The following is a 21,071-nucleotide window of genomic DNA, read 5'->3' as shown; positions in this document are numbered from 1 at the left end:
CGTTCCTCATAGGACATGGTTTCCAGGCCTTTCACCATTTTGGTTGCCCTCCTCTGGACATTCTCCAGCTTCTTAACATCCTTTTTGAATTTTGAATTGTGATCCCATGATGGGATCCTATAAGAAGTTGCTAAGAGTTCCAAGAGATTCAGCATGGTAGCACTCATCTAACTTTCCCCTTGGAGGAGACCATCTGTCAGAGATCAAAGCTGTTTCAATCTCAAACCAGACTTCATTGAGTACAGATAACCTGTTTCTCTTGGTGGTGTTTGAATCTACCTGACAACCACATGCTTGGGCCTTGTCCAATAAGTTTGGTGGTACTTCTGACATAACTCTGTATTCATAAAGACATCAATATACTGCTGAAGTGGTTTTTGCAGTGATAACCAAAACAACAACAACATCAACAAAAAAATAGGAAATATATTACATTTCTCAAATAATAGAATACAGTTGCCCCTCCTTTCTCGTGGACTTGATATCTGCTTTCTTGATTATACACCGAGGGGCAACCTCCGTTAACACCAATGGGGCATGCACATGCAGGGTGCCCCCCCTGCACACTTGTGGGGCCACACCCCATTCAATCCTAGGGGGCTGAATACATGCAAGTCTCCATTTTCGTGCTGGGGGGGGGGAGGATCCCCAGCAAAAATGGAGAGTTGACTGTATATCCTTTAATAATTGGTGAGTTTTTGAAATTGTTAGTTTCTTAAAAACACTTAAGGAAGTTCTTTTATTATTTATTTTTAAATCTAGAACTTCTTTAGCACTTGGAAAAAGTGCTCCTTTTATAATATATTTTCCTGTAACTGCAGATTTAGGATAGAAGGGCAGTGTTTGGGGAAAATATATTTGGTGATATCTTTCATGAACAAATTGAGCTTATTTTGTAAGGTATGACTTGTTAAAATTAAAAGTCGAACTTTCAAAATAGTTAGGAGATCATTTTATAAAGTATTTTAACTACATTCATAAATAGCCATTCCTATTTTACTTAACATGATTGTTCCTGACATCTTGAGAATTACATTTCCACTTCTTTGTCCTGAATGCATGAAAATAAAAAGAATGGAAATGGGCATACAGTTTGTCTTGTGGTGGTAATGGAGAAAACTCTTGAAAACTGGTGATGTTGATCTGTGCTTTCTTCAGCAGACCATGGTTTTTAATAATGAGATTAAACCCATTATGCTGTTTTGCTGATAAAAGGTTACATAGTGATAAAATAACTGTCTATATGTATATTAAGTGTGTAGGTCAATAGACAGATGAGCTACTCAGTTTAAAAACATGTGGGAACAGTATAGAAGTCTACAATTTGACCATAATGTTTTTAATTAAATATGTGTCATTTATTTTTTTTTCATACAGATGGTGGCAGTAGAGGCAAAGGAGAACAGTTTCCTTATGAACAAGAAATCAAGTTCTTTGCTAAAGTAAAGTATATTATTCTGTTTTGCAGATATTAAATGTGTTAAGGTCTCATGGAGAATTATATTAATTACCTGCTAACTAAAGACAGGAGATCGGGAATTAGCTACAGGAATGCTACAGGTGATAGAACAACAACCCAAGATCCTTTGTTTCTCTGGCTGGTATCCATTTACTACAGACCGTATCTATAGCAGACATTGTTAGATAATAGCTCTAAAACTGTTCTAAAGGATTGAGTAAAATCCTGTTTCACAAGCAGAAGTCTGCTCATGAGATTTTGAATGTAACCCATATGTTTCCCTTTCTTCATCTCTTTATGTATGGTTGATTATAGAAGTAATGCCCAGTGTTCACAGACTGATAGTTCCAGCAGGCAGACATTGCAAGCTTGTCACTGGGTAGGGGAATAGTCTGCATATATCTTACAGGGGGCTACAAAGAGTCATTGGAGTGCTTCTGTTGGTGAAAGTCACTGCTCTGCTGAGAAACTATAGCATCTGGTCTGGCGTGTTTCTATTTCTTTTGTATTAATTTATTGCAATTATGATTTTGAAGGACACATGGCAGGAGGAACATGATATAACATAGGCTTCCCATGTATTGGGTACTACACATGCTCCTATCTACACCTTAGGACTCACCCCGTGTGTCCTCTCCATTTTTCATTTTTTTAGAACACAAAATGTCCCCTGTATCCTCTGTGAGGGTTAGGGTAATTTCATTGTGCTCTTCTGTTCTGGACAGTTTTAGGCCCAGGACAGGCCTTTTGCCAAAACAGAAAGTGGCTGAAAAAGGCCACTCTAAAAATTGCTTGTGGGATGAAACATGTCAGAATTGCTCCCTTGCCATCTAAAGCAAACTAGGGGACATTTTGAATTTAAAGAATTTCAAAATTTTGGGAGTACCTGGAGCTTGTAAAAGCATGCTTGAAGGTTTTCCCAACCTTGCCCTATATAAAGAAAGAGCACCAACTGCTTTGGGTCTTTTGTCAAGATAATGGCAAGATATAAATTGAATTAATTAATTCTTTAATTAATTAATCTTTAAATATATGCTAAGAAATCCTTAACCTTCACAAATTGAGCAGAGTAGTAGATGACACCTTGTGATAACTATTGTACATTTGTTTTTCCCCTATGTATTTATTTCAGGTTGTACTTCCTTTAATTGATCAGTATTTCAAAAACCATCGACTATATTTCCTCTCCTCAGCAAGCAGGCCTCTCAGCAGTGGCGGCCATGCCTCTAACAAGGAAAAAGAAATGGTAACAAGGTAAAGTTCTTAAAAATATAATAGCTGATTAGTTCATTATGAAACAAATAGTGAAAAGTGTAAAAATTATACAAAATTCTCCACTTTAGATTCCTTCTTCATCTTTCACAGACTGTGATCTGACATTGTTGCCCCTTTAATAAATTATAAATGCATAACCTATAGATTTTTATGGGCCATGTTCTAGAAGAGTTTATTCCTGACGTTTTACCAGCAGCTGTGGCTGGCATCTTCAAAGAATGCTGACACAGAAGAGAGTGGGGGTATATATACTGTTGGTTGAAAGGAAGTTATTTACATGTTAATCTGTGTATTGTTCTGTTGTTAAATGGCAAGGCCCCAGGGTGTCTATTTAATTAATGATTCATTGTCTGCTGGGAAACCCCCTTCACCCTAGTTTTCATTTGCATTTGCTGGGTCTTTTTCAGGACTGGTAGCCAAACTTTGGTTACTTTGAGGGTTTTTTCTTTCCTGTTGAAATTGTCCAGGTGATAACTATTGAAATTGTCCTTGTGATAACTATTGTACATTTGTTTTTTTCCTATGTATTTATTTCAGGTTGTACTGAAATGGATTTCAATGGTTTCCCTGTGCATTCTGACCTGATAGTTGTTGGTGGGTCTAGAATTTTAGTGTTTTCAAACAGCATTGCAAATGAAAACTACCCAGGCCTCATAGCCTAAAAAAACTGTGGACGCTGGCTGTGAAAGCCTTCGATTTCGCATAACCTAGAGTTATACATTCATGACTGCTTTGTATTTATATTTATGATCCTTATGTATTCAATAGTTTAAGGGATACATAGGGACAGTGAAAGTGTCTCAATCCATACTTACTGGGCAGCAGCCACTGCGACAGACAGGCTTCTGTTCCCTTGTTGATCAGGAAGCAGCTGACTATGTTCCCAACCATTTCTCCACCACTTCTTAAGTGATCTGTACTATATGTTGGCCGGGGGGGGGGGAGCAAGGGGCAAGAAGGATCCTTATTCTGCCTGTTAAACTAGAGATTGCTCACAGGATGGGGGGGGGGTGATCCCATCAGTGAGTTGCGGACCCCCCGCGTAAAAAAACGCGTATACTTGAGCCTCATTGAAAGTAATGGGGCTTGTGAATGTGGCAGTGGTGCGTGTGCGCCTTGGGCACATGCCCCATTCATCTGAATGGGACGTGCCGCCCCTTGCGTCCCACGTGCTCCCGCATGGCTCCCTCGCAGCTTTCAGCGTATGCTGAAAGCTGCGTATAGTGCATCCACATATATATAATATAATTTATCCTGTTAACAAGAAAAGCACTCCAGGAGGCTCCCTCGGTTATGAGTGTATGATGGGAACAGAGTGGGAGCCGCGATTCCACTTCTGTAGCACCATAGGGATCATACCCATGGTGCTTGCATGATGTTTGGGGGGCACTTGCATGATGTTTAGCACATGGAAGGAGATCCGTGTAATAAACTCCATTGTGATGACCCCTATCTGTAAAGAATTATTTTGTTTTTGATCTGATCTATATTTGTGGTGCAGGCCATTCACCAGCAGCATTCCTGCATGGTGCTGCTCACGTTGTTCCTCCTCTGCTCTTGTTTCCAGTGATTTTTGCTCATTGATCAGTAGCCATAGGATTTATTCTTCTCCATTCTTCTTCATCTACCTTTATGGGCAGTGACTATTAGATTTAGAACTCACTCATTGTTTAGGGAAGCAGCCAAGGGAAAATGGAGATTTATTTGGGGGGAAAAACTGTGGCAGGGCATGCTGGTGCCATTTGTTGCATTTGTCGGGCTACAGCGACTGAACATGCTGGGCTGCCACTGTGGTTTTGAACCAGGCTGGCAAAGGGAGCGGTTTTTGTCTGCTCCTAGTTCTTTTGTCTTGGAGCGGCATCAGAGCAGCTTCCAGCTGAGTCTGGGGCATGCGTTGTATAAACATATGAAACATGGCCAGATGTTTCAGGCAATTGATGCTTACTTACCAAGATGATACCTTCTGAGGAGGAGTAAAGAGAGGTATTCACTGTATCCTCAAGGTGATTACTTACATTATGACTGCCTGATATCTCAGAGGGAGAATATTTTTGCTCTTCCTTTTAGTTTGGGGGTGGGTTCCCTTTCCTGTTTCTGGATGAATGCACTTCAGATGTGTTCCAAACTTGGCTGTGGGTTTAACTGGAGGTGAAAGTAAGAGATGATAAATTACACTGCATAAGTCCTATGACTGTACTCTCCTTTGTGGTACAGTAAAACCCACACTTCCAGATGCCTTTATTACACCTCCCCTGCAGGTACTTTCATGGTAAGCACCAACACCACCCTTTTCTAGTCAGTTAAGCACTTTTAATTTTGTGCTGACCTATGGCCTATATTAATTCTGTATCAAACAAGGTTTTGTTCTAAAAATAAAACAAAATTTTAATGTGATTATATGCATATAAAACAAATTTAATATGCAATACCATAATCATACATTAGTTACTGACTCAAACAGAATCTCTCTACCCACCCTCTCATTTGCTTCTAAAACAGTAGTGATGTTCTTAAACTAACCTGATAACTGCATTTTGCTTTCTAATATTCAGTGACTAGAGTTTATAAAAGATGGTTTTAAAAATAGTTTGTTGTCAGTTTTTTCTCTTTTCATTTAATGATAAATATGTACATATTTAATCATATTTGTTATGGAGCTGCTCTACAAAACATTATTACTTGCAGTCCTACATTTTACTGAGGTAGTTAATTCTTTCTTCCAAACATCATGTTTCCTTTTTCCTGCTTATATATCAGCTGTTTCTTTTCTTTCTTTGTCTCCTTCCCTCCCTCTCTCTTTTTTTCTGCCCCTTGTGTTTAGCCTGTTCTGCAAACTTGGAGTACTTGTCAGGCATAGGATTTCACTGTTTGGTAAGGAGACCCTTGACAAATACCTGTGTGAGCATCCCTTGATTTTCTTTGCCATTTTTGTCACTGTGTGTGCTGAGTTTTTGCATGCTGCATGATTGCATGGCCAATGGTATGATCTTGGTGGGGCATTAATAATCCTCTATGACATTTAGCTACAGTGATTTTAATATAGTAGCCTAAACATTCCATCTCAACCCCAACTTTGTATTGACTGCTTAATTTTAAAAATAAATATTAAAAGCAAATATGTCACCAAAGTATTTTTATATACACTTTGTATATGGTTCTTGTGTGTGTTTCTGTGTCTTCAAGTCACCTGTCAACCTATGGTGACCCTATGCATTTCATAGGGTTTTCTTAGACAAGGAATACTCAGAGGTGGTTTTGCCGCTAAAATACAGCCCATAGCATCTGGTCATTGCTGGTCTCCAATCCAAGAACTAACCAGGTCTGGCTCTGCATAGCTTCCATTATCAGACATGATCTGATGCATTTGGATATTTAGGCTATATGGAGTTGTAGTGTGACTTTATCCTATGACATATTCAAAATTCATTTTACATTGCTGTCTATGGCAATCTATGGAGATCCATTTACAGGCAATGGAAATCCCACAGATTTATGGATTATGGAAATGCACACATAGGGATCATGGAAAATTCCATGAAAACATGCACAATGAGTCTGCTAATCTATTCCCACAATACAGAAAGCATTCTTCATGAGAAGGTATATATTATAGAATCCTAGGTACTTTAAAAGCACATGTTCATTCATGTTCTTCCTCTCATGGAAGAGGATAGACAGAAAGATCTATGAACATTTAAAGATTCATTTCCATCTGGATATGGCTGTTTTAAAACCTTACATTGAAATGGTTTACTGATAAATTGCATGCATTTTAGTTCCTCATAGTCTTCAGGAAGTTATACAAATATGTAGGTGACAGTCAAAACAAAACAATACATCCTAAAGTGTTTCATTGTTTCCCTTGATTTTTTGTGATAACAAAAAAGATTGCAGAAGCAGTAAGGACTGCTTACAAGCGGAAGATAATTGAAACAGTAAAAGAAGCATTGTTTATTGTAAAATAAAAACTTTATTTGGGAGCATCCTATATGCCTGTAGACTGGGTTGTTGCAGTCACATGGCCTGAGAGAGGATTTATAGAGCTATAACTCCCATCTCATCTTGAAATCGAAACAGCCCTGGTTAGTATTTGGATGTGAAACCACCAAGGAATATCAAGTGCTGTAGGCTATATTTCATAGGAAGGCACTGAGGAAACAACCTCTGAATATTCCTTGCCTAAGAAATCCCCATGGAATTCATGAGTTATTATAAATCAACTGGCAACTTGAGGGCACATGTACAGTCCAGCTCAGTGCAGTATAGAAAGTTCCATGAACTCAGGGGCTGTACAGACAGCCCCAAGGGGGCGGCATGCAGCCAGCCCCAAGGGGGCGGCATGCAGCCAGCCCTGTTTCAGACAGATTGGGGCCATGGCAACCATATGCTGCAGCCTTTGCAGGGTGCAAAAAGGAGCTGCAAAAAGTGGCTCCTCTTTGTGCCCTGCAAAGGGTCTGATAGCTGCATTGCCATGGCTTGGCTGCATCCCTTCGGGGCTGCATTGTTTGCTGGAGGAGTGCCGTGATGCCATGTACCGTCTGTGTAGTGCAGGGTGTCATGCTGCCCTGGGGGTGGAGCCAGGACATTCATCATGGAGATGCTACACCCTGACTCTGCCTCCAGGCAGGCTCAAACTGCTGGTCTGAACAGCCCCTTAGTCATAGGAATAGTGCAGATTACTTGCTCCCAAGGCTTGGTTGCTTCTTTGAGCAATGTTTCCCTTGTCAAAGCCTAGGAATTTCCCAACTGTATGGTTCCTTAAATGCAAGTTTACTGAGAATCTTTTCTCTTTCCTCTTTATTTTTCATGATTGATATTAGTTGGATAGATTGGCTATGCTGAAATAATAGAGACCTGAAAGAATCTTGGAAAACCTTAAGGGATAATTTGTTATGGTAAAAGTATTTGGTGTAATTTATTATGATATAAGTGCAGGTTTTTAAGATGATGTCATTAGTGTGACATGTGACTTTTTGTTGTGTTTGTTGCAACACATTAAGAAATCTGCCCTTCTAGAAATGGAATTCCATTAGTAATTTATTATCACTCCTTCTGATACTGAATTGACAGAAAAGAAGCCTAAAGGGGGCCTCTGAGGAACAACAGGGAGCTACTCAGGAGAGTCTCAAGACTTGCAGATTTTTTAAAAAAATATTAAATATCCAAGGGGTCGAAACCAACACAATGATGCCCCAAGCAATAGAAACAGGGAATAGAAGAATGCCATGGGATATCCTGGAACTAGACATGTTTGTTTGTCTGGCATCCTGAACAGGAACATCCCCACAAGGAAGTGAAGGCATTGTGTATATTTGACATATCCCATGCATACATGTCTCCAGTGTATCTTTAGAGATTTCATTTGACTCTTGAGAATTTTTTTTTGTTAAAGGCAGAATATATATATATATATATATATATATATATATATATATATATGAATTTGTTACATCAAGACTCTCTGTGCAATTGTATGGTTACATTTGTATGTATAGTTATAAGGCATAATGACCGGCCTTTATAATGAAGTTTTTCTACAAATACTGTATCTGCTAGAGGTGAGACTTTCAAGAGGAAGGGCTTTTTCCATTAATGGTAGTCCAAGTTGTCATCAACTTTGCTCCCTTTTACAAGACAGATTTAAATTGTCTTTTATTCAGCAGGGTTTTAATTCAATGTGATTTATTCACAGGGAAGCATGTGGAACATTGCACCTAATCCATCCTTTTATTTGGTTGTTGTTATAAATGTTCTTAATCTTTGTAATCTGCATTTATTTATTTATTTGATTCATACCCCACCTCTCTTTCCCAAATGAGAAGAAAGTATATAAAATGCTTTAAGAGAAATGCTTTAAAGAAATAAATGCCAATCATTTGTTTTCATTGGAAGCTAGCTAGGGAAAATAATATTTAATTTCTGCACTGCATATTCTCTGTCCTCTGGACATTTGTTTAGACACTCTTTTTCATATGTGGTCGTCTTCATTCTCATTTTATATTCTTAATTACTTGTTGTTATTTTTGAATTATGTTGCTCATAAATATTCCAATAAAGATGTCATTTCTCTCATGCTATACCTGTAAATAGGTCTTAAGTTATTAACAGATTTTAAAAGACTTTATGCATATAACCAGCCTTTTCTTCTGTATGATTTATCTAGCCATTTATGGACAGAATTCTGCCTGAAACTGAAATCATTCATCATGCTTTCAACATATTTTAAAGAAATAAAGGCCCATTACAAATGGGCCTTTGCGGTGCCCCCGTCATGTGCTAGGGGTTGGCCGAGGACCTAGCGTCCATATCGGCCTCACCCCTAACACGTGATGGGGGTGTAATAATGGTGGCGGCCTATACACACGGGCACCACCATTTTGATGTATCAGATGCATAGTGTCTGTACGTTGCGCCCCGGATGTGACGCCGCGAGTGCACGAGTAGCGCCTCATGGCATCCTATCCAGGGCACAAGAAGAAGCGCCATTTTGGCGCTTCTTCTTCGCTGCGTCCGGGAACTGCACGGTTTGGCTGCTGCGGTTCCCAGACGCAGCAACTGGCGGCGGCAGCAGAGCGCCGCTTTTTGGCGGTCTGTAACCCACCACAGTCACACTTCTAAACTAGACCTTAATTAGTTTTGCACACCTATTGATTTAAAATTGTTGCGTTCAGTAGATTTTGTATAAATGGTTTTCTGAACAGTAGCTTGATTCTATTCTTATGATACACAAACAAGCAAGAAGTAGTTCTCTTCACTTTAGGAGCTGCTGACATTTTCCTGTACGTTCTACTTTGATGATCCTGTAAAGTTCTGGAAATATTCATTGTATGAGCTAATGGACCTCCCTGGCTCTTGATCACAATATTTTATGGTTTGTAATATGTAAACAAGAGATGTGGCATAATCCGGTTAAGGGTAAGCCCATCAATTTCACAGGAAAACATTTGAGAATATGCTTTACCACCCTATGGAAATCAATAACTAAAAGTACTTATGGGTGGCTAAGTTGTATTCTGGGCTTTTGCTATTTGATAGCAATAAAACAGTGATGATGATGATGATGATGATGATGATGATGATGATGATGATGATGATGATTGCAGAAATGTTTCCATGTGCTCAGAATACACATTTATGATCTCCAACAGAATTAATTTACTATATCACTAAAAGTACAAATAAAATGAATTTATATCTTATTTCTTGCATTTGCAAATTCCTCATTTTAACTAAAAAAGATTTGTATCATCAAGTAAAAGTTGCAAGAAAATACTTATTTACAGACATTATTGTTTTTGTTGTTCATGACATGGGAGCTATACTAGAGATTCTATAATGGTACATAATCTCATTTGTGCTTTATAGTACATAGGGTTCAAAATGTAATGCGGTCATACAAAAAGTGGGGGAAAAGACTGGATTTTCTGCTGTAGATTAGACTGCAAGTGTGCTCCTATTCTAGATTATGCAGAGATTTATTTGAAGGCTTTAAATCACACATATATGCTTTGAATTGCTCACCATGTTAGTTACTATATTTTGTCTGCTTCAGCCAGTTGTGTAGTGATACAATATTGCTTCTGTTTTTGGCATTTGCTAAAAAAGATTGAAACAATATGTTATTTAATATTATATGTGAATTTTTATATACTTCTATATTCACCGGCATTGTTTTTAAAAAGAGAAAACTGTAACAAGATCTCTTTTTTTTATCCTACCATTCCTCTAGGAAATGATGCAACTTCAATAGTCAATTGTCTTCATATCTTGGGTCAAACCTTGGATGCAAGGTAAATTGTTAAACATAGTTGGCTACTTTGTTGTTTTATTTCCAAAGCTTGGCAATAATGATAACAAAAGTGATGGGAAACAGGATGTGCCATGATTTATTCTGTAATCGAAAATTGTTGGTAAACCTGGATTAGGAATGGATACAGTCAGAGGAAAGCTAACTTTGCATCTACCTGACTGAAAACATTAAAAATGTCTTCCTGAATACCTAATTGATGAAACCTGTCTTAAAATCCTTCAGAACTCTTTTTTGGCACAACCCCTACTATAATTTAGCTTAATCATCTGCATACGAAGAGGACAGGTACCCTTTCCTGGCAAGGGCCTATACTCTATAAAGTGCTAAGCACAGTGATGCTTATGCATCACTCACTTGCTATCATTCATTCAATCAATAAAGGCAAGCATGTACAGATAGTTTGTGATCCAAGCTATATTATGAATTCCAGTATTATAGATCTGAATAAAGATACTGTGATGCCTTACTAGTTCTAATGATGCAGCTTAGACATTGCAGTATCAATTCAAACTAGCCTTATCGTCTACAAAATGTACATAACCATGTCAACATTTTTTTCTAGCTAAGTGTGACTAATGCTGTAGTACATGGGCTTTTACTACCCTCTTGTGAAATTTCTGTAATTAGTTATACTGGTTGTTGGGCAGGACTTCAACCCTGAATGTTATATACACTAGAAGGAAACAAGGAACTGAATATTTTTAGTTAATTTAATTTATTATTATTTTATGTGCATGTAACATGCAGGACAGTGATGAAGACAGGTCTTGAATCTGTTAAAATGGCTTTGAGAACCTTTCTGGATAATGCTGCAGAAGATCTGGAGAAAACAATGGAGAACCTTAAACAAGGGCAATTCGCACATACCAGGAGTCAGCCAAAAGGAGTGACACAGATAATTAATTACACCACTGTAGCTCTCCTGCCAGTGTTATCTTCATTGTTTGAACACATTGGACAGCATCAATTTGGAGAAGACCTGATATGTACGTATTTAAATAATGACATAAGCATTTATATGTTTTAAGAGTCTTAGTTATTTTGTATTTGATATTATTAAAGCCTGTCTTCCAACAATCCTCATATTCATCCAGATTTAATTGCTTTGTGACATTTCATAGCACAGGGGAGGAATACCAGAGTAATTCCATTGTGTTAAATATTTCAAGCATGCTACTCTCAATAGATGATAGGATTTAAATATACAACTTTGGTTCAAATGCTATTAATTACACTGTGTAAATAATTTCTTGTTGTCTCAATTTATTCAGTTTAAAAGTATAAATTACATTAAATTACATTACCTATTGCTTAGATTTCAAGTAATACAGGCTTATTCAAATTAACAAGTCCACCAGTCATATCAACACACATTCATGTGTGTACATATCTGTACACACACATGCATATTCACACACCATTTTTTTTCAACTCTTGCCATGCAGCAAGCCAAGACATTTTTTGAGATTATGGATTCTAGAAGCTAGAAGGACATCATAGGTAGTTTGTGAATTGTGTTTAACTTGGGAAATCATGAGTTTTGTATTCAAAATGTCACATCTGAATTAGTTCTTCAGGGTAGATAATTTTTCTTGTTGGACGCACACCAGCTTTTCCTGAAATCTAGAACTATGTTTCAAATAGTTTCAGTAGTTTAGAGCAGTATTTGAGATGCATGAATACAAACTCTCTTGCAAAGGCTTTATTTGCTTACAAGTATGAAAAGTTCAGGAGGTTTGGGTTAGGAAATTTGGGGAATTTTTCATGAATATATTTAAAACAATAGCAAATTCAGTCACAATTATTTCTTGAAATCTATAAAAGGAAGATTTAGTAAAGCATACTTTATATTTTAACATTTGGGACAAAACATAGCAAGCAGGAAAAACTATTTGAAAGTGACAATTATTTTTGGAGGTTCAAATATCATAAGCTGTTTAAACTTCTGTTAACAAGAACTTTAGGAATATAGCTGGGTGTATGTTTTGCTTACTGAATGTCTCAAATTTCATAGAATCATAGAATTGTAGAGTTGGAAGAGACCACAAGGGCCATCCAGTCCAACCCCCTTTAATCTTGGCATGACAAGAGGATGATAATTTTTCTGCAGTGAAGCTGTACATTCCTCCAGAGGGCAAAATCCAAAACTGTACTTCATCTAGTGCAACAGCAAAATCTGGCAGAAGGACAACAGGGTTATTTTCCCTCCCCCCTGCAGTTCCTACTGCACCCCAAAGGTGTTTTTTGGGATGGGACTGGGAAACCTTTGCAGCAATCATGATAGTTCCTAGAGCTGCAGTGGGATGGACTGGGGAAGAAAATTCCATCACTTGGGTGATGCTGTGACAGCACAATGATGGCCTTAGGCCATGATATTGTTATATAAATCCTCCCTAATGTTTTGAATGCATGCAAATGCAAGAAGATATATAGGTATCACTCTGGTGGGAAGGTAAACAGCATTCTGTGTAGTTATGCTGGCCACATGATCACACAGTAGTCTCTGACAATGCTGGCTCTTCAGCTTATTAATGGAGATGAGCACTGCCCCTATGGTTGGACATGACTTGATAACCTTGTCAACGGGGAATACCTTTACCTTTACGTTTAATGTTTAATTACTCAAATGTACCATCTAGGTAAAATGAACAAAGCACCATTGTCTACCATCACATATTTGATTAATGGTCTTACTTAAGAAATGCCATCATAATGGAATGTAAGATTAAGCTTGTTAAATATAATATTAATTCATCATCTTATGTTTTTACATATTTATAAAAAAATATGAAATGTAGTTGTCCCTCCACATCTGTGAGTTAAGCATTTTTGGATTTCATTATTTGTGGATTACTATATTTGCTAACACCTTCTGCTGCTGCCCTATATGCTACTGAAAACATAGTGCCTCTAGACATTTGTAGGTCCTCCAGTGCAATTGTATGGTCAGCTTCTGCTGGAATTGCACTGGAGGGCCTACAAATGGCTGTAGAATTGGTTTTTTTGTAAAAAAAAAAAAGCAGACCTACATTTGTGGTTTTCCCACTTTTATGGGGTTCCTGAACCTCTTGTTGTGTGCCTTCAAGTAATTTCTGACTAGCAACCCTAACCCTATCATGTGGCTTTATGGGGCTGAGAGTGTTTCTCACCAAAGATCACCCAGTGGGTTTCCATGGCCAAGCATGGAATCAAATTCTGGCCTCTAGAGTCTCCAACACTCAAACCACTACATCATGCTGTCCATCTACTGTGCCCCTATCCTTGTAAAAGTCGAGGGCTGACGGTGCTTTAATTTTACATTTTTCTGAATTGTTTTTAAAAAGGTTTATAGTCTCTTTGTACTTTCTATATATCAATAACAAGCAATGAATTAAAAAAGCTTTCTTGTTTATCTCCTCTTTTCCTTTTTTTTTAGTGGAAGATGTTCAAATCTCTTGTTACAGAATATTGGGCAGTTTGTATGCTCTGGGAACCAGCAAGAGTATCTATGTGGAACGGTAAGGGGACACTATACATAAAATAAGTGTTTGAAACTTTTAGGATGGGAATCCTGGAGTTGAAGTCTGGGAATTTTTATCAATCATTTCAATTAAACTATTCACTTATTTTTATTCTGGCAAAGTTGAAAATTTCTATCCTAGCTTTTCTCCATTGAGTTCAAGGAGCATTCATGGCCTCCCCTCCCCCCTCCCCACTTTAGCTTATTCTCAAGGCAATCCTGTAAGGTAAATCAGGCTGAGACACAGTGCTTGGCCCAAGATCATCAGTTATGATTCATGATTCATTAGAATCATAGAATCATAGTTGGAAGAGACCGCAAGGGCCATCCAGTCCAACTCCCTGCCGTGCAGGAACTCTCAGTCAAAGCATCCCTGATAGATGGCCATCCAGCCTCTGTTTAAAGACGTCTAAGGAAGGAGACTCCACTAGACTCCGAGGGAGTTTGTTCCACTGCCAAACAGCCCTTACTGTCAGGAAGTTCTTCCTAATGTTGAGGTGGAATCTCTTTTCCTATAGCTTGCATCCATTTCTCCAGGTCCTAGTCTCTGGAGCAGCAGAAAACAAGCTTGTTTCCTCCTCAATATGACATCCCTTCAAATATTTAAACAGGGCTATCATATCACCTCTTAACCTTCTTTTCTCCAGGCTAAACATCACCAGCTCCTTAAGTCGTTCCTGATAGGGCATGGTTTCCAGACCCTTCACCATCACTTTGGATTCAACCTTTGTGGTGCTGTTTTAAAATTAATGGTATAGATAACAGAAAATTATTCTATAAATGCTAAATAAGGGATAAATAAATTAATGGTAGAGAAAAATCAGGGGGGGGGGAACAAACAGCTGTAAAACTAAAGAGATATCCATGACAGTTCATGTAAGCAAGAAGTGCTCATGCTCAGAAATCTGGTGATAGTGTTTTTATCTATCTTCCAAAGGTTAAAAAAAACATGCTTTGAGGAGGGGATTGGATAATGAGATCTGTTCCTTGCAGTCTTTAGATTAATCATCAGATTAATCTTGAGTCTTAAAGCAAGATTCCCTCAAGCATCTTCAGTGTAGGGGGCGGGGGGAATAGGAAAAGATGCTTTATGAAATAAGAGAGATCAAAGCTCTTTTTAGTGCTGTAAAAATTAAAAGCAGCCTTATATATATATATATTGTGCACATAAGTGTTATGTTCTGCCATTCTTTTACCACTGCTTTAATTGAATTTTCTTAAGGAGGTTCCAACACAATGCAGTTGTCTATTATATCATGACAGCTAGCTCACCATTTCAAGTCATGGTTAGTGAGTCAAATTTTGTTGATAAATGGCCCTTCTGGCTAAAATATTACCCTGAGACTTCACTTTAAGTCAGTGAGTGACTTGAAGTCACACACACACACACTTTGAAATCTCTGTAGCCACTGATGCCAGGTGGGCCATATCTGGCTGTAGGGCTGAATGTGGCCCTAAGGCTTTTTTTTTTTTTTTTTTTGGCAGCCTTTAGCTTATTGCACTCTCTGAGCTTCAGAGGCAGGCAAAGATAAATCTTCTCTGAACAAATCCTGCCCAGAAAACCTTGTGGTAGGTTCATCTTAGTCCAACTTACTCCAAGTAAACCTGCTCATGGGGGTTAAAAAGCATTAAAAAGATCTGCATGCATTTTCCTGAGACCCTTACAGCTGTCTGAAAAGCTGTGAACTGATGGGGGATTCCTCCACATGGGCTTCTCTTGCCTGGAAAGGGTTTGCTCAGCAAAATCAACATGGGAATCTCATTCAGAAGAAAAAATGTTAAAATCCAGTTAGCCCATCAAAAGCAACAGGAGAATCTCAGAGCTTGAGGGGCAGGGTTGAGGGGGAAGGCTTCGTCATAAGTAAAATGGTAGTTTATAAAAGTTTATAAATTCATGCTGGGGGGAGGTTGTAAATGAGTTACCTCCTCCTCCTCACTAGGAAAGGAGCTCTCTTCAGCTCCTCAAACTCCTTTGGCCCCATACAGACAGGCCAAAATAAAGCTGTGTTGAGTCATTTTGGAGGTATGCTGTTTAAATGATGTATGCATACTAATAGTCCGGCAGCCACGTCAAAGCCATGATCCAGTTCTAAGGAATGGAGTGCAGCTTTGGAGCATTTGAGATACCTCATTTTTCGCAAATCAGCAAGAAGAGTAATAACATTTCCCTTCCACTTCAGGCATGGAAAAAAATTAAGGGAAAAATGTACAACACTAGTTATGAAAAACAGTCAGCTTTCAGAACAGCTGCACAGTTTGTTCTTGTATGTTTATATGGCTTTTTAAAATATTTATTGTTTTAAAATTATTTTTCTATGTCAGCGGTTAAATTTAATATTTTTATTGTTAGCAGCCTTGACAATGTTTCATGAAAGGTGGGGTAGAAACCGTTATAATTATGTGGGCAAATTCCTTTATGTTTAAATGCCTTAGGAAGATAATAAGAGATGCATGTCACTTAAACCCAAAGGACGTAATCAAACATCTAACCTAAAAATTAATATAGCATGGAACAAATGAACAAAAACAAGAACAAAAAAGTCCAAAGCCATTTGGAGGAAGGCTAAAAATAATTAGTTATTACCTATTACCCTCCTATCCTGAATGATGGTGCTAGACAACAACGTTGTGTGAATAAATGTCACAATTATATTGCAACAGGAATCTGCTGTGCAAAGCAACATGGGACATTCAGGCAATTGTGGTAGAAAAAAAACAGTTAAGTCAAGTTTCCCTAAGCCAAATGGCCTCCTGGCTCTCAACTGTGGTTCATTACTGGCTGCCTGTCAGGGAATGTTGAAGTTTTCAGGAAAGCCCTCCCAAGTGGTGCTGGTTTGTGTTCTTGAAGGGATTTTGTTTGAGGGAAGGAATCACCTTGCCTCTTCCCTTGAGCCAGAGGGCAACAAGAGCCATGTGGGTAGATTCCTTTACTTTGAGGTGCCTCAGGAACCTAATGAGATATGCATGTCACTAAACCAAGATCCCACATTCCTTACAAAGAACAAAATGAAACATTTAAACTGAAAAGCAATACAGCTTAGATTAAACAAACAAAAACAAGGACAAAAATATCCAAAGTAATTCAGGGGAAGGCTAAAAATTCTTATTTGGCCCCAATAGATGACCGGCAAAGTCCATGCTATAGTGGGCAGGTGGATAAGTAGTTGCAATGAGCAAAGAGGCTGAGGTCAAGGTTGTGCCAACTTAAATAGACCAGCACAGCTATGCTGGATACAAGGCATAGGAACACAGTTCACTCTCCAAGAAATAAGCAAGTGAGTGAAAAATTACTCCTAGGAAAAGGTCAAAGAGTGCAGTTCTATACCAATATTTACTCACTGGGTTTTTCAGTTATTTTATTTGGAGTAGCTACTGTACACATGTACTATATTGGAATATAATAAAAATATTTGAGAAGCTTAGAATTCTTAATAAATGTAAGGAATGATATCATACTAATGATATGTGCAGTGAATCAAGGGAGAAGTTTTTTAAAAAACATGAAAATGTTTCAATTTGCAGGCAGCGTTCAGCTCTAGGTGAATGCTTAGCTGCTTTTGCTGGAGCCTTTCCTGTAGCCTTTTTAGAAACTCACCTGAACAACCACAACACATACTCTATCTACAATACCAGGACTGCAAAAGACAGAGCAGGTACGTAATCCCCCCACCCTCAAATATAAATACAGTTGGCCGTCTGTATCCACGGATTCTACATCTACATATTCCATCATGTATGGCTTGAAAATATTCCAAATAAACAAATAAATCCAAAAATCAAGCATTGATTTTGCCATCTTCTATAAGGGACACAATTTTACTATTCCATTGTATATAATGGGACTTGAGCATCCACTGATTTTCATGGTCCTGAAACCAAACCCCAGCAGATACCAAGGACCCACTGTATTTGTGAAATATTAATTTCATCATTCAGAGCTTGCTACACTACATATTTTGTGAAACTCCTTTGTTTCAGTGACTGCTGCTATTTAATATTTTGCTTAGCCTCAAGAGTATAACTATAAATGCCTGACATGGCCATCACTACTGTGATGCTTGGTGAAGTAGTTGCCTCGTGCAGCTAGGAACTGGAAGTGTCATCCTTCTACCCCAGGAAAGCACCTACTGGTTTAGAAAACTGCTTCTATGCACAGCTCTCTAGATTGGCTATTTTCTCAGTGCTTCCTCTCAAATGACCTGAGACCTAAAACACTATGAAAGGGATGATCAGGATAATCACTGTGTTATAGCACAGGAGACTTTCCAGGCCAGCCCTTGTCAGTGAGTCATTCACCCTACACCACCGTGGACATGGAGGTGCATGAAGGGAGGAAGATAAGGGAAGCTTTAAAAATGTATTTATGCTTTTACCATTGTAATATTTATTTTTCTTTCACTACTTTGACCAGATAGTATACTACTGCTTCTCTGAGTCTCCTTTTCCCTCTCAGGTATTCAGTTCTCTGTTTCCAACCTCAGATCTTCCCTGGTGCACCCTTTCCCAAGTAGCATAGCCTGTCGAGAGATCTGTGTGTAACTTTGTAACAGAAGTAAAATAAATGGCATTCCCAGTATATGGAAGCATGTAGTTTCAATTAGGTACTATCTTTTATGTTACTGTGATGCAAATAAACAACTACCTGCATATCTTACCAAATGCATGTACCTAAATCCAACTTTATTTAATCCACATTTCAAACACACTCTCCCTCTCACAACAGATCAGTTAACCATAAGCTATCCAATGTGTGCCCACACATTCATACAGCAACATAGAACATAATAGATTGTTATCATTCAAACAATATATGAATAGTAATATATATATATATATATATATATATATATATATATACTGCAGAACTTAAGGATCTTTCAGAACTAGATACCGAGGAAATAGCTGTCCCGGTACACAGTCATCCTCCAGTGTTACCTCCATTTCTTTGTTTTTCCCCTGGCATGAGCTCAGGTATTACTTTCACTTCTTCCACCTTTGTGAGAAAAACATTTCCAGAAATAAAGTAAAGGTAATGTCAATAGCAGCAAATTCAAGAAATCAATAAAAGTAGTCAGAAACAGGACCTCCGTACCACATGAAGATGAAAACAAGGAGGAGGAGTGGGAGCGGGGGGAGAGCATACTGCCAGCACAGCTACTTTTTCTCCTTTGAATCCTCAATCCTCTCCCTGTTTCTTTTTTGTGGGATGGAGGACTTTTGCCATTTCTGTCTCTTCTTCTTAATTATCTTCCTTGGATGAGAGGAGAAGTCCACTAGACCTGCCTCCTTCTCCTCTTACATTTGCAATAGGGTGCAGGTGTTCCTTTCCTGCAGCATGTCTAGACATATGCTGTGACAGATGTGACAAATGGCACTTTCTGCTACTAGTGGTAGGAGAACTTTTGCCAGCTCTAGCATTGATCTAGATGGCTTATATTCATTTCTCACTGGGGAAAGATCAGGATAGAAATCAAGGAGCTGCACTTACAGATACATTTAAGTTGCAACACTGTCTCATATTAATTTTAAAAAGATTGCAATTCTTAGTAAGCAGTGGTTTATCATGACTGGCAAAAGCCACAGAGAGTTGAGTGTGTGCATGCTTCCCCATTCCCTTCTGTGGTGCAGCTGTGAAGAAGAGGTTGGAGAATTTGTATTCTTTAAAAAATCATGTTAGTTTAGCATGTTCCAATACCTTGTGAAGTTAAATGGTGGGTACACATAATAGGGTTTTCTCTGTAACAGTGCCTCCACCATGGAACTCCCTACCCAATATCTAAATTGTGGCCAGCTTTAATGATGGCTTATTGGAGAATAAAAGCAAGTTTTTGTAAGCAAAAGCTTCAGATCTCCTAGTAATCATGGTAGGAGTAGAGTAGGAGTCACCAGCTTGAATATTCTTTCATATCTCTTTTTGTCTTCTTCTTGTATACACAATGTAAGGTAAAGAATCTTGGTCTGAAAAACATACTTTGGCTGAACTTAAAGAATGCAGTGTGCATGAGTCTTCCAAACTAGATTTGAAAATTGTTGTTTGTGCCTGATTTGCTGTGCTGCTATTTTGGGGGGGGGGGGGGGTGTCTGTTCAATTGATTTTGTCTATTTGGATCTTATTTATTTATGAACAAATGAAAACCAATTAAAACAAAACATTTTAAAAACACATTAAAATTCTCTTTAAAAACTATTAAAACAGCCTAAAAACAATCCTGTTTTTAGAATCCAGTTTTGAAATAGTTAAAACAGCAATTTCAAACATGCAATGCCATGAAAAACAGCACTGTTTTGGCTATCTTCTGAAGCTTAAAAATGGTGGGGCAAGTCTAATTTCCTTGGGTAGGGAGTTCCATAGTGGAGGCACTGTTACAGAGAAAACCCTATTATGTGTACCCACCATTTAACTTCACAAGGTATTGGAACATGGAACAGAGCATCCTCTGAGGATCTCAAATTTCTGGCAGGCTCATATGGCCCCAAGTTGGTTAGGGCTTTGTAGGTCAACTCCAGCACCTAGAATTGAGCTCAGAAGTAAATTGGAAGCCAGTGTGGTTCTTGCAGAACTGGGGTTATATGGGCGCATTATAGACGGGCCTTTAATACGCCCCCGTCACGTGCTAGGGGTTGGCCGAGGACCTAGCGTCCACACCGGCCTCACCCCTAGCACGTGACGAGGGCATAAAGATGGCGGCACCCTATACACACGGGTGCCGCCATTTTTACGTGCTGGATGTGTTGCATCCGCACGTGTCGCCCCGGAAATGACGCAGCAAATGCACCCCTTGCGCTTTGCGGTGCCTCTTCCAGGGCCTCAGAAGAAGCGTGATTTCCACGCTCCTTCTCAGCAGCGTCCGGGAGCCGCGCTGTTTAAAGGCTGCGGCTCCCGGACGGTGCAAGCGGCGGTGGCAGCAGACCACCGCAGTCTGGCGGTCGGTAACGCACCATGGTCTATAAAATGCACCTGACCCTAGTCTGGCTGCTGAACTTTGCACTAGCTGCAGTTTTGGAACACTTTTCAAGGGCAGCCCCAC

General features: G+C 38.7%; 1 protein-coding gene across 1 annotated transcript in view; it reads left to right on the top strand.

Moving 5' to 3' along the window:
* RYR2 (ryanodine receptor 2) overlaps positions 1-21,071 on the top strand; it is a 421,553-nt gene that overhangs the window by 311,438 nt on the left and 89,044 nt on the right. Inside the window, exons 62-68 of the mRNA XM_089529854.1 lie at positions 1,378-1,442; positions 2,592-2,713; positions 5,556-5,605; positions 10,464-10,524; positions 11,292-11,530; positions 13,960-14,041; positions 17,566-17,696. Coding sequence (XP_089385980.1) covers positions 1,378-1,442; positions 2,592-2,713; positions 5,556-5,605; positions 10,464-10,524; positions 11,292-11,530; positions 13,960-14,041; positions 17,566-17,696 — 750 coding nt within the window. The remainder of the gene's footprint in view (positions 1-1,377; positions 1,443-2,591; positions 2,714-5,555; positions 5,606-10,463; positions 10,525-11,291; positions 11,531-13,959; positions 14,042-17,565; positions 17,697-21,071) is intronic.

This window comes from Sceloporus occidentalis, unplaced genomic scaffold, assembly GCF_023333645.1.
Source record: "Sceloporus occidentalis isolate IW3139 unplaced genomic scaffold, rSceOcc1.0.p SCAF_6, whole genome shotgun sequence".
Classification (NCBI taxonomy): domain Eukaryota; kingdom Metazoa; phylum Chordata; class Lepidosauria; order Squamata; family Phrynosomatidae; genus Sceloporus; species Sceloporus occidentalis.
Note: the sequence above shows the minus strand (reverse complement) of the source record. Positions and strands in the feature narration are given on the sequence as shown.